Below are 13,522 nucleotides of genomic sequence, written 5' to 3'. Positions count from 1 at the left end.
GAGACCCAGTTGTAAAGCATTTTCTCAACTAGGGATTAAGAGGGTAGGGTCCAGTCCATTATGGGTGGCGCCATCCCTGGGCTGGTGGTCTTGGGTTCTATAAGAGAGCAAGCTGAGCAGCAGGGGAGCAAGCTAGTAAGTAACATCCTTCCATGGCCTCTGCATCAGCTCCTGCTTCCTGACCTGCCTGAGTTCCAGTCTTGACTTCCTTTGGTGATGAACAGCAATGTGGAAGTGTGAGCTGAATAAACCCTTTCCTCCCCACCTTGCTTCTGGGGTTTTGTGCAGGAATAGAAACCCTGACCAAGACAAACACTCTCACAAGTTATTTCCCCCACATGAAAAAAAATAGAACGCAGGTGCTGGAGAGATAGCTCAGTGGTTAAGAACTTTTCCAGAGGACCTGGGTTCAAATCCCAGCACCCGCATGGCGGCTCCAACTCTCTAACTCCAAGACCCGACACCCTCCCTAGACACACATCTAACTCCCCTAGACACACATCTAACTCCCCTAGACACACATCTAACTGCCCAGACACACATCTAACTCCCCTAGACAAACATCTAACTCCCCTAGACATACATGCAGGCAAAACCAATGCACATAGAAAGAAGAAAGAAAAAATAGAATCTTCAGCTAGGCATGGTGATGCAGTCTCCAGCACTTGTGGAGAGGAGGAAACCTCATAGCTCATGGTCCTGGAGGCTGGGTAGTCCAAATGCCTACTCAAGATAAAGGGCCTTTTGGGATGGCACAGGGCATCACAAGGACAGCAGATGGAGGAGCTGCTGAGTCTCTCCCTCTTCTTATGAAGCAGTTTATACCACCAAGAGGAACCTTCATGAACCTCTCAAAAGACCCCACCTCTAGACACCACTGACATAGGAGCTTCAGGATCTTTCCCTTAGCATGAGAGCGGCACATCCTCAGCTGTGTTGTCTGCTGCAAGCAGCTGGACTCTGCTGCCTGCACTGCTGTCCAGCCCTTCTTTTACTCCTGCCCCAGTTTATAAGAGTCTTCCCGTGCCCATAGAGTGTAAGGACTGGATACCCATTCCAAGTGCTAAATCTGCTGCCTCCAAACACTAATCTGGCCCAGGAAGCAGTGCTGGACTACTTCCTCCTGTGGAAGGCGCCAGGTACAATAATGTACCTTTTACTTCAGCAGGCCTCACTCAGAAGGTCAGATCCATAAGAAGATGGCTCCTGATGGTTCTCGCTGTCCTCTGGAGCAAGAGCATCTTATCCCATCTGCTCATCAGCTCTGTCCAACAGGACACCATGGTACAGTGTAGCAGTGTGCTGTCTTAGATAGGTCAGGTACCTTAGAGATTCGTGACGGAGAACAGAAGCATAGCTCTGCAGAAGCTGGATGAATACTGGTGCCTTCTCCCAGGGACCTATGGGTGAGCAGTGGGGCAGAGGCCTCATGGATTGGCAACGAGTCCACCTGCCAGTGCTTCATTGGACCCCTTCTGGACCCAACTGCCTTCACTCAAGTTCCTAGTAGTGCTTACAATCAAGACTCATTATATATTGCTGTCACGAGAAGGTATATAAGGAAGCAGGATGAGGTCAAGGAAAGTTCTAAGCAGAGCAGCTGTGAGGGAGGAGGGCCATACTAGTCAGAGTTCTATAAGGGAACAGTGCTTACAGTATGTATGTATGTATGTATGTATGTATGTATGTATGTATGTATGTATGTATGTATGACTTACAGAATGGCTTCAAGCTGTGGTCCAGCTAGTCTAACAATTGCTGTCTCCCAACAGAAGCTCCAAGAATCCAGTTTTTCAAGACCAGTTTTCAGCTGGTCTTCAATATATGCTGAAATCCCAAAGAAGTAGGTTCTAATGCCAGTGATAGGAAGCAGACAAAAGGCAACAAGCTTTATTTCTTCCATGTACTTTTTATAGGCTGCTAGTAAAAAATGTGGCCCAGCTACGTAGATTTTCCACCTCAAAAGATCTGGATGAAAAGTGGATCTTCCCACTTCAAGTCATTTAATTAAAAAGTCTCTCACAGATATACACAGCCACTTGGGTTTTCGTTAATTCCAGGTGCAGTTAAGTTGACAACCAAGAATCGTCACCACAAGGGCCACAGACTTAATTCTGTAGGGGAGTGCAGCTTGAAGCCAAAGAAGGGGCTGGAGTGTGTTCTGAGACCACCGTGACCAATGGTGGAAAGAAAAGTTCCTTTGAAGGAAATCCCAGGGAACCTTCAAGCGACCATTTCCCAGATGTATTTCCTCAGATTCAAGCTGTGCTGGTTCATGTTGTTTTGCCAACTGGGGTATCTTGGAAGAGGACGTTTCAGTTAAGGAACTACCTCTATCAGACTGGTTTGTGAGCAAGTCTGTGGGGCATTTCTTTGAATTGTGATCGAGAAGGCCCAGCCTGAGGACAATTAAGATCCTCAGTCTTTGGGAGTAAGCCAGAGAGCAGCAGTTCTCCATGGTCTGTTTTAGTTCCCACCTCCAGGTTCCTGCTTTGAATTCCTTACATGTTGAACTGCAATTGGAACAAACTGAGACACACCCTTTTCTCTCCAAGTTGCTTTTGGTAATGATGTTCTGTTCTGTTCTGTTTTTAGATCTCAATTCTTGTTAAAAAAAAAAAAATGATGGCATTGAGTTATTGTAACTAAGAGGACGAGAATGCTTTATTTCATTTCTGACCATGTTGTTCATCCATTGATAGCAGCTGGTGTCCTGTTTTTTTGTTTTTTTTCTCTATTGCTGTGATAATGTTCTACCAAAGGACCAGAGTCCAGTCTCCAGAACTTGTAACAATTGTTTCACAGCTGAGTGTAACTCTAGGCCTGACACCTTCTGCTCTCTGCAGCCACCTGCACGTATTAACACACATGCATACATACAAAATTTTACGAACTTTTTAAAGACAGGATCTATGTATGTAGTCTTGATGTCCCCGAACTCATTCTGTAGCCTAGGCTGGTCTTGAACTCAGAGGCCTATCAGCCTCCTGAGTGCTGGGATTTAAAGTATGTCACCATGGTTAGCTGAAATTAAATTTAAAAAAATTTTGTATTTGTGTCTTTCTGCACATGAGTATGGTACCTATGGAGGTCAGAGGCCAGTGGCCAGCAAATCCCTTGGAACTAGAGTTACAGGTGGCTCTGAGCCATATGATATGGGTGCTGGGAACTGAACTCTGGCCTGCTACAGTCTGCTCTTGATTTTTGAAGACAGGGGTCCTTCTATGTGGTTGACTTATGTCATCCTATGTTACACCTATGCAGACCTGGCTGCTCTCAAATCCACAAAGACCTCCTGCCTCCATCCTGGCCAAGATTTATTTAGGGGTGTTTTGCTGCATTTACGTGTGTACATAAAATGCATGAGGACAGAGGTGGTTGAAACCCCCTGAAGTTATGGACGCTTGTGCACTATCACAGGTACTGGGTGCTTGTTTCAGTTTTGGTTCACCAGGTGAACACTTCTACACAGAACTCACACATAGTAAACCCTCACATCTTCACTGTATTTAACGGTTGTTAACTTTTTAGCGGGTTTGTAGTGGCATTATTACTGGGCATGCTCCTGGCCCCTTATAAGGTTTGTACAGTCAACGCTATCAATGATTTCTAGGAAAAACATTCCCCTCCCCACCACTCCTGACATAAGGCACATAGCACCTTTTCTGATCAGTGAAAGTGAAGCAGGGGACTATAGTGGGAGCTCTTCCATGGTTGTCTGCTCCAGTACTTGGTCTTATGGCATTCCAGCTGAGCTTCAAAAGGTTGCACATGGGTTACTACCCCCATAAGGTACATGGAGGTCACATTCCAGGTTAGGTTTTAGGTTCAATTATTGTTCAGGCCCAGCCAGCTCCTTGCTGGTTATTACAAGAACTACCACTGCACCTTTAATCCCAGGGCTATAGTCTTGAACATTCAGCACTTTTTACTTACAATAAAATCAAAACATACCTTTTTAATATTAAAGCAGACAGAAATTTAATTTTATAACATTGTTTTAATCAAGTAATGTAGCTGTTTGAAACAGGAAACTTTTTAAGACACCTCAATAGAGCCATGAAGGATTACTCTTACCAGGTTAACCTCCATGAATAAAAACCCAGATTGTGTGAAATTTGAATCCCACTGGTTTGGCACCAGAATGAACAGAAGCCCAAGACCTTCCTAAGTGTCTAAGACCTGACCATTTCCCTTTAAAGCAACAGCTCTAAGACAAAATCTTGCCAACCTGAGGCCGAAATGTGCTGATCTACTTGAGAATCTCAAAAAGTAATGACATATGGATGGGCTGCCCATGCAACAAAGAGTCTGAAACCCAGGAGACAAGTGACTTTCCAAGTCCCACTTCTTTGGTGTGACATAGCACATTCCCCTGTTACCATTCCAGGTATATGGCTCCTGTTCCACGCCCAGCCTCCTATCAAGGTTTTAATTTTACCAAATGTTTGGTATGATTTTAACGCATACTTTTTACATTAATCAAAGTCTTATAATCTGTGAGATGGATGACACAAAGAATAAGATCCAAATAATGTATGAGCTAGCACGCCACACACAAATCAACCACATGGGTTCTTAACTCCAGAATGTACTTTTGTAGAAAGAAAAATGTGCTATGTTTTTTAATATTGAAGACAAGTATTCAAATATAGTCAGGACCCCAGATAGAGTTTACACCAGCAAGTGGGTAAGAAACTCACTTTTGTGTCTGAAGTCCAAGGCTCTGAATGGGCTGGTCAGGCCTTAGCTAGCTGCACCCACCCAGTGGCCATCACCAGACTTCTCAGGTATCCAGCTATATTCAATGTGAAGTAAAAAATATCCCAAGTCTTAACCAAAATACAGGCTCTGACTCAGAAGTATGAGTTTAACTTTCTCTTTAAATAAGACAATCAGGGAAGGGGATCAAGCTTGAAAAACAGTAACACTTATTTTGGCAAGATAGCAACCAAAATCTAAAGTACAAGCTATTATATCCAAATTAAAAGGCATTAAAGAATAAACCATAATATTAGGGAGGGGGAACACATCAAACACAAGATACAGTATGTCTAAACATCTTGAAATTATAATTTAAGGGTAAAAGTTGAAAACTTATGCTGTTTTAGATTAAGTGCACCTTTTTCCTGTTTCTCCCAAATAGAATCAGAGTTTACGATTTAATCACACCTCAAAGCTTTTCTCTCAGTACAAAGCAACCACTAAATACACACAAAATACTTATTTGTCATTTCCCTGGCTTATCCAACGTGCAATGCACATGACTCAATAGACTACAATTTGGGGTGAGTGTACACAAACTGAAAAACCACAACTCCAAGTTTCAAAATTTGCTCTTAAACCATAGGACACACAGGTCATTTTTACTTCTCATGAGGATGTCACACTGTCATTAAATCATCAAATTTCCTTAGAATGACAAGAATTGTCAGTTGCCAATCTCAATGGACTGGAGACACAACTTTCAAAATACTTCATTTCTTAATGGCTGAGTAAGGTCATTATAATTGTTTGCATTCTTCAAGTCTTCAGTACCTAACAATCTACCAAACTTAAGAAGTCTAAGTTATTAAATGGTGTAACATCCTAAAAGTAGCCAATTACTTCAGCATAAGCCATTCATAGCCCAAAGTCTGAAGAATGACCAAAATCAAATCTTTATTTTTTATAACTGTATAAATGTGATCCAAATGTGTCCACCACTAGTTTTTCCGAAAGAAACATGCTATAAATAAGCAAACTACAACTGCTCACTGATATGTATGGACTCCCTAGATGTCTCATTGGGCTTAATTATAGACCACTCACAGTAATAGCTTTTTAGTATCAAGTGTAGCATGATGTTAAGCCACTTTAGCTCTTGCACATACATGTTGCACTTCTGGCTGATAATGGAGAAAAATTTGCAGCATTACACTGTTAAGCTAAGTTGCATCCATCCTTTTAAATGGCATCAATATCAATGTCGTCATCCTTGTTGTCAGACTTCACAGTTTCAACTTTTGGTACACTGGCAGTCTTCGAATATACCACCTGGCAATACAAATACAGGATTATATTATTTCCATTACAATTTTTTCACCTGAGACAATTACAGTATTTTCATTTCCCTTTATTCCCTTTCCAAGCCTTTTGATGACCTTCAGATTCATTTTTTTTCTTTTTTTTCGGAGCTGGGGACCAAACCCAGGGCCTTGCGCTTGCTAGGCAAAGGGCTCTACCACTGAGCTAAATCCCCAACCCCCAGATTCATTATTTAAAGAAAAAAATTTTTTTTTGATTTTTTAAGACAGTGTTTCTTTGCATAACACCTTGATTATCCTGAAAATCAGGAGATCCTCTGCCCGAGTGCCAGGATAAAGGTATATGCCATCATATCCGGCTTTATTTACTTTATGTGTAGGGAGAAAATGTCATCATTGAAATTGAATTAGTATTTCCAGGGCTCAAAAGGGCTCAAGGTCAGATAATGCTTGTTTACCTAGTATGCTCACTTTCCAGAACTACATGCAAAAACTGTCTCCCCCACTCACAGAAAGATTGCATTTTGTTGTATCCTTAAACTGAAATTTGGAACCATCCCAATTGTCTAGTCATAACTACCCTTCAATCTCTACTCCCTCTCCCCAGAGCAGCGCACACCTTTAGCTAGCACTAAGAGCAGCAGGCAGCTGAGTTCCAGACCAGCCAGGGACACACACACAAAACCCTATTCATGTGTGGCAGACCTGCAATACCCATTGACAACCAAGTACTCAATAACATTTTTTAGCATTTACCTCAATATTTTCATCTTCGTCTTCTTCCTCACCACCAGAAGATTCCTCCTCCGCTTCCTTCAACCATTTAATAAATGGCTCTGCTTTGACACGAATCTCTTTGGCAAGTTCTTTTGAGACATATTTCTTAGAGGCCTAAAAAAAGCCCAGAATTTTCTTGGTGAAGATTTGAAAAATGTAATTTAAGTCACATGTACAATGAATTAGCTATTTAAAGGGCTTGGTTCACACCCTAACCTTCAGTAGACAGAACACACATACACATTACCCAAGTATAGAATTCAACATCATAGAGAAAACTGCGTCTATTAGACACAACTTCCTCATAACATATGCCCCAATAGCCATTCTGATGCTTCTGAAGCATTTTAACATAACTTATGTGGTTCCTTACCTTTTCTGACCAGCTGATAATGACCTCTTCCTCTAAAAGGTCTGCATCATACATCTCCTTCAAGATATGTGGAATCTTGGAGATCAACTGAGCTTGATGCATTGCTACCACACATTCCAAACCATGAAGAAGGTACCGCTGGGCCTTTTTGTTGTTATGACAAAACTGCAGGTAGACAACATCAGCAATTATCTGCCTGTTCTATAATTCTTACCTATGTACATTCATTTTCTTAAAGCATAGAGTATGAAAGAGTAGCCCAAAAAAGTCAATGTACCCTTACCCTTTGCAGGTGCTCCCAGACTTGGTAAAGTGGGGATTATCTATTTTCAGGATAACAATAGTTGTCTGAAGCAATTTAAAGCCACAGTCCTAAGGTGACAATCAAGAATAATAAACCAAAATCTCTTACTCTTAAAAAATGGCGCCTGTATTTCTTGATTTGCTCTCTTATCTTCTCATCAAAGAGAACTTCTGTCAAAACGAGAGGGCCCATGGCTTTTACATCCAGTCTTTCTGCCTCAGCCACAATGTCTTTATCAGATGAATCAATAATGCCCTCTTCTTTCTTTTTCTGGAAATAAAGGATTATTTCAATATAAAATACAGGCATATTTTGCTATGTGTGAGAACAGTCCTTCTCCAGAATTTATACCCAATTTATCACAGTTCAACACCCATTGTACTACTTCTAGTACATTTCTTGCATAATCAAGGAAGTAAATACAAGCATTCCATTAATATTCAAAGAATGGTGTGGTGGGACATGCCTTTAATCTCAGCAGGCTCAGGTCTCTGAGAGCTTGAGGCTAGCCTGGTCTATCAAGTCCATGAAAGTCAGGGCTAGAGACCCTGAAAAAATGAATTCAAAGATACCAGAGAAAATGTTAACTATAAAAAGTTACCTTGGGGGGTTGGGGATTTAGCACAGTGGTAGAGCGCTTGCCTAGGAAGCGCAAGGCCCTGGGTTCGGTCCCCAGCTCCGAAAAAAAGAAAAAAAAAAAAAAAAAAAAAAGTTACCTTAACAAAATCAAACAGGATGTTAACACGCTCTTCTACAGTTCTTTCCAAATCATCGCTAAGTGTCAGACCTTTTGCATGGTCACTGATTTCATCCATTCTGCGCCTTTGAGCTTCCTCAGTTGTATCCTCCCCCCAATCATCATCTTCCTCTTCTTCCTATTCACACAAAAGATCACAAAGGAATTAGTCATCTTGACAAGATCAAGCAAGCACCTTTGCCCACAAACCAGAAAATATTTATCTTTCACATCAGAGCAAACAAAAACAAAACAAAATGGCAAACAGGGAAAAAGGATCCTAAAAATAGTTTAGTTTAATTCAGTTTATCCACCAGCCAATAGCACAATGCTACAACTATATTAATACATTTAAAAATTTAACCAAATATCAGGGTTTTCAACACTATTTGAAGAACACTAAACTCACCACAGCATGTGGAGGACTAATTTCATTTGGTGGTGGAGGTGGTGGTGTCTCACTGGTGGATACAGAGCCATTTTCCTTGTCCTTGCCCTTTCTATTTTTCTTTTCTTTCTCTTTCTTTCCTGTACCAATGTCACTATTCTCTACAAGGAAGTAAGAGTTAGCTTAGTCTCATGGTTTATGTATTACTATCAGACTTAAATTCCACCCTCTCACCATCGTAGTTCTCTGCAGAAAAAGCCAACATGATAAAACACAACTTCGAATTCTGGAGGGAGTGGCTGGTAAACAATTAAGAGGACTTGTTCCTGCATAAGAAGGAAGTTCAGGGGTTGGGGATTTCGCTCAGTGGTAGAGCGCTTGCCTAGGAAGCACAAGGCCCTGGGTTCGGTCCCCAGTTCCAAAAAAAAAAAAAAAAAAAGGAAGTTCAGATTCTCAGCACTCATATGGTAGCTCACAACCATCCATAACTCCAGTCAGTTCCAGGGGATTCATGCATGTGGTACAGACATACCCACACACAGAACACCCACACAAAAAAATACACTTCAATAAAACAACCCTGCATGCCTTTCATCCCAGCACTTGGGAGGCGGCAGCAAGCAGGTTATCTCTGAGTTAGAGGCCAACCTGGTCTACAGAGTAAGGTTCAGGACACCCAGAGATATTACAGAAAAACCCTGTCTTGCTTGAAAAAAACAAAAAAGAATTCTGAAGGTATTCAGACATCAAATAAATTCACTAACTACATTGTGCAGGCTATAAAATAAGGTGAAGCAGTACTGATACAGTATTGGAGCTATTAAAGATTAGGAGGTTTATATTCTGTAGTTTTCCCCATGAATTTAAACAAAACCACATCTAAAACCAAATCAGCAATTAAGAGTTTGTTTGAGCCTATATAACGGCTTGTCTCACAGAGAAGAGAACACCGGAATAGGTTAGACTTATTTGCTATAGCAAGCTCAAATTGTGTCAGACAGTTTTGTTCATCTGCCACAGAGTGTTGCTTGCAATGCTTTAAGGTCACTGTAGTGTAATATACAAGCCTTGACTCTCAATAACAGACCTCTAGTTTAGCACCCCCCTTTCACTTTTATAAGAGGACAGACATTTTTTAATGTCTTATAGTCAGTTAAAAGTCAATAGAACAAGGGATGGTGGTGAATGTTTTTAATCCCAAGATGTAAAATATGCAGAGACAAAATATGTAGACAGCCTGATCTACAGAGTTCCAGGAGAGCCAGAGCTATATAGAAAAACCTTGTTTTGAAGAACATACACGTGTGCGCACACACACACACAATAAAACTCACTTAGGACTAAGAGCTCATACTGTGTACTGTACAGTAACCAAAATCTTAATTTTTTAAAATTCTACTAGTCAATTTATTAAAAAGACTTACCAGGTGGGTTTTTGAGAATGAATGTACAGAGTTTATGATGTGTGTCAAGCATGCCTCGGTACCCACAGGCTTTACAAGAATTACCTATTGTTTGCTTCTTTGGATTGACATGCTGTCAAGAAAAGTAAAAACAAGAGTCATCTCTAGTTAAAGATGGAAATTGTACCTAAGTTTTGGTTACATTATAAAAGTGCCAGACGGCATCTAACACTAACTAGTTTTAACATAAATTTTCTTCATGGTAGTCTTGAAAAAAACCTTGAAGGAACTCACCAGATCTGTTTCAGGATTCTCACACTCAGGACAGAGAACAAATTTTTTAATGAATCCATCCAACATGTCTTGCAGCTTATTCGCCTCATGAGATCCATTGACAATGTAACGGTCATTCTTAACATCAAACTGGGTCTGTGCTCCCAGCTCACAACCAAAATATTTGGTGGGATCTATATAAAGATGAGAAATTTCATTATAGTTAACTAAAGCACTGGCTGCACACGAACATTTATACAAACTCACCGTGTGTTAAAATTACAGGGCAACTGAAACACAGCCACGGCGGTTTAATGACACCCAATCAATAGGTCCACGCAGTGTTCCACACTTGCTAATTAACATGACTGAAGAAAGATGTATAGCTTAAAGACTGTGAAAACTATATCCATAAGATACCTTTTCAGGCTTCTCCAAGCTTTACTTACACGTTGGAGGCCGATTAAGCGCCTTTGCAACGTCAACCATGTTGACTATAACTGTCTTGATTCCATTTCCTTTGCCCTCAACCTAAAGGAAATAAGAATTTCAATTTTGCACTGTCTTCCCTGTAAAATGCATTCTTTCAAAACCTATGAAGAGTGTGTGGGACCAACAGACTACTAAAATTGAAAAAAAAAAAACAAAAAAAAAACCAGCATTACCTTAGCAATCAAACGGGGCATCTTGTAGCGATAGAACTGGTCTGACACGCTGCGGTTGACGTTGACAGACATTTTGGCTTATTAGTGACTTTATCAATAAGATGAACAGATCTTTGATTGCAACTTTTTGGTATCTTCTGTCTGGAGAAGAAGGGATGACATAAACGACTGCAAGAGTTCTCGGTCTCTGACATGAAAAATTTTTCGCCACTGAGGCTGTAAGCTTCTTGCTTGTATGCTATGTTTCCCCAATACAGGTACCAATGGCTGCGCAACAGCTCTGAAAGAGAAAAGCAGAGAACACACAACAACCCTACGGGTTTAGTATCATTCCTACCTGGAATAACTTCCTACCCCCCGAGTAGCTCACAGATTAACACCCCTAGCTCTAAAAGTCCGAGTTCCTGTGAGAAAAAAAGCTGACATTCCCATGTAAAGAAGCACAACTCCGGGAACCCAGGAGGCCACCATTTTGACAAGAGTTGTGACTGTGGCAGGGAACTGAGAACAACACGAAACACAAACCCTGCTCCCTCAGCGGCTGTGAGTTTGTCAGCTCAAAGACCACCGGCGAGTCATGGGCTGCCCCTGCCGAGCGACCACGTTGTAACTGCCGAAAAGAGGATCCGGACCCTTCTCTCCCTCAGTTCAAGCCTGTGGGTCACCAACTTCTCCAATGGCGCCTTCCCTGGCTGCCATCGTTGGAAAACGGGAAACGTCGAGCCGGACCTGCCAACCGCGAAGTTGCGGCTTCGGCGACTCCAGTGGCTTCAGGGCGGCACGTCCAGGCCAGGAGCCATTGGCTCCGTCGGAGCACGAGGAACGCGGCCGAAGCCGCGCCCGGGCTCCCTTCGCTCGCTCCCTCAGCGCACGGCCGACCTTCGCCCTCGTCCCCATGGCTACGCGACAGTCAAGAGCCTATCGCCTGGCCTCCCTCTTCCGGCGGCCGGCGGGGCAGAGGTGCGGCCTCCCTGAGTCACAAACGCGCCCCGGGCCTGACTCAGCCCGGCCACAGCGCGCGCGCGCGCGCGTCCCCGCAGAGACCGGCCCCCCCAAACTGCGCCACACGCGCGGCAGGTCACGCGGCCGCGCCGCCATCTTGCCGCCGCCATGGCCCGCCGCCCGCGACTCACCGTTTTCGTCAAATAAAGACATAAACCCAACGCGGCTCGCCCGGGACTGGGAGGAAGAGGCGCTGGAAACCGGGTCCGGAGCGACGGGGCCGGCGGCGAGCGGAGGGGCGGCTGGGCAGGTGCCGCCGCCTAGCAGCGGGAGGGACTGTCCCAGCGACGTCCGCGTCCACACCAGCAGCGCCGAACCTGGCGACCTGGCGGGGACACAGCTGTGAGCCGCGGGCGGCGCCTGCCCCCGCCGGCGGCCCGCGGGGTGGAGGGGCGGGAGCGCTGGGCAGGGGCACGGGCCACCGCCCCCCGCGGACTCACCTCTGGAATGTTCTCGCTCTGACTGAACAACGCCGCCGCCGCGCTCAAGCTACCCTCGGCCCCGGGTCCCGCCCCCTGCAGCGGGCCGCAACTGGTTATTGGCCACAGACCCTCCCTACTTGTCTTGTTATTGGATTGGAGGCACGTCAATCTCACAGTTCCCCGCCCTCCACTTCCTGGGGCTCCACTCCTGGTCTCGGCCCGCCTCCCGCCTGTCCTAGCTTCCTTCCTTTCCCTTCCCCCTCTGTCCCTCCCAGAGGTCTTTGCGGTCTCGCGATAGCCCGGCTCGCTGTAAGTTTAGGTATTCAGGCAATATGGCGCTTGCTCATTCCCCCGGCGGGGCGGAGCCGATCATATCCACAGTGTGTTCCTGTCGACCACGCTGGACCTAACTGCGCTTCCAGACCTCGCCAGGAGCTCCCGAAAGTGCCGCTCCCCCTGCCTCTTCCCTTCCACCCTTTCCACTCTCTGTCCGGTGTCTGTCATTCCATATGGTGCCTCTCTTCCTGAGCTCGGGAAGCAAGGCCACCGACTAGCCGAGACTCAGTGTTTGAGGTTTCCCACGATGGAAGCGCCACTTTTTGTGTGTAACTTGGGCCCTCGTGCATCGTGGTGTGGTCTCGACCCCAGTAAAGTCCGGCTGTGCCTCGGAGTTTGGCTCGGTGTTCAGCCGCCACGTAGGGCCACTCTGTCCAGCACAGCCCAATCTGTAAAGTCCAGGCTAGTGACTGTGGCTCCTGGCAGGTGTACCCGATGAGGAAACAATGTTGTATTTACCAACAATTATGTTCTGAAGAAGAGCCCCGACTTTTTGGTCTGTAGACACTCTCCCATTGTTTTAAAAAAAAATACTTAGGTTGGTTTTTTTTTTTTTTTTTTTTTGTACAAGTTTCAACTGAGACTTGAAATCATACCAGAGTCCAACTAAAATAATATAGAAATACCTGTTCCACCTTCCTAAGGCTTCTGAGAGCAGCAGCCTGGTGTAGTCAGCAGCTGCGTGGTTTTCTGGATGGGGAGAAAGCAGTGTTATGGAAGAGGGACTGACTGCCCTTTGTTCTGAGCCAGTCGAATTCCTAAGAAGGTTAAAATGGAAAGATCAATTTTTGTTTTGCCCAAATCCAAGGTTATTTCC

General features: G+C 44.1%; 1 protein-coding gene and 1 non-coding gene across 8 annotated transcripts; both read right to left on the bottom strand.

Moving 5' to 3' along the window:
- Positions 1 to 3,955: 3,955 nt before the first annotated feature.
- Eif5 (eukaryotic translation initiation factor 5) lies at positions 3,956 to 12,457 on the bottom strand. Of its 7 annotated transcripts, none has more exon segments than NM_001329879.2 (12): positions 3,956 to 6,036; positions 6,783 to 6,917; positions 7,177 to 7,341; positions 7,589 to 7,750; positions 8,197 to 8,355; positions 8,626 to 8,765; positions 10,029 to 10,140; positions 10,302 to 10,474; positions 10,730 to 10,811; positions 10,946 to 11,225; positions 12,079 to 12,272; positions 12,388 to 12,438. In NM_001329879.2, coding segments are annotated over 10 exon segments (1,290 nt in total). In that variant the 5' UTR covers positions 11,018 to 11,225; positions 12,079 to 12,272; positions 12,388 to 12,438; the 3' UTR covers positions 3,956 to 5,946.
- LOC148005482 (small nucleolar RNA SNORA28) lies at positions 9,509 to 9,634 on the bottom strand. Its single transcript, XR_015623596.1, has one exon. It is a non-coding gene; the product is annotated as a small nucleolar RNA SNORA28 (small nucleolar RNA).
- Positions 12,458 to 13,522: the final 1,065 nt, after the last annotated feature.

This window comes from Rattus norvegicus, chromosome 6 (assembly GCF_021556685.1).
Source record: "Rattus norvegicus strain SHRSP/BbbUtx chromosome 6, alternate assembly SHRSP_T2T, whole genome shotgun sequence".
NCBI lineage: Eukaryota > Metazoa > Chordata > Mammalia > Rodentia > Muridae > Rattus > Rattus norvegicus.
The sequence above is the reverse complement of the archived record's forward strand: the minus strand, read 5'-3'. Positions and strand labels throughout refer to the sequence as shown.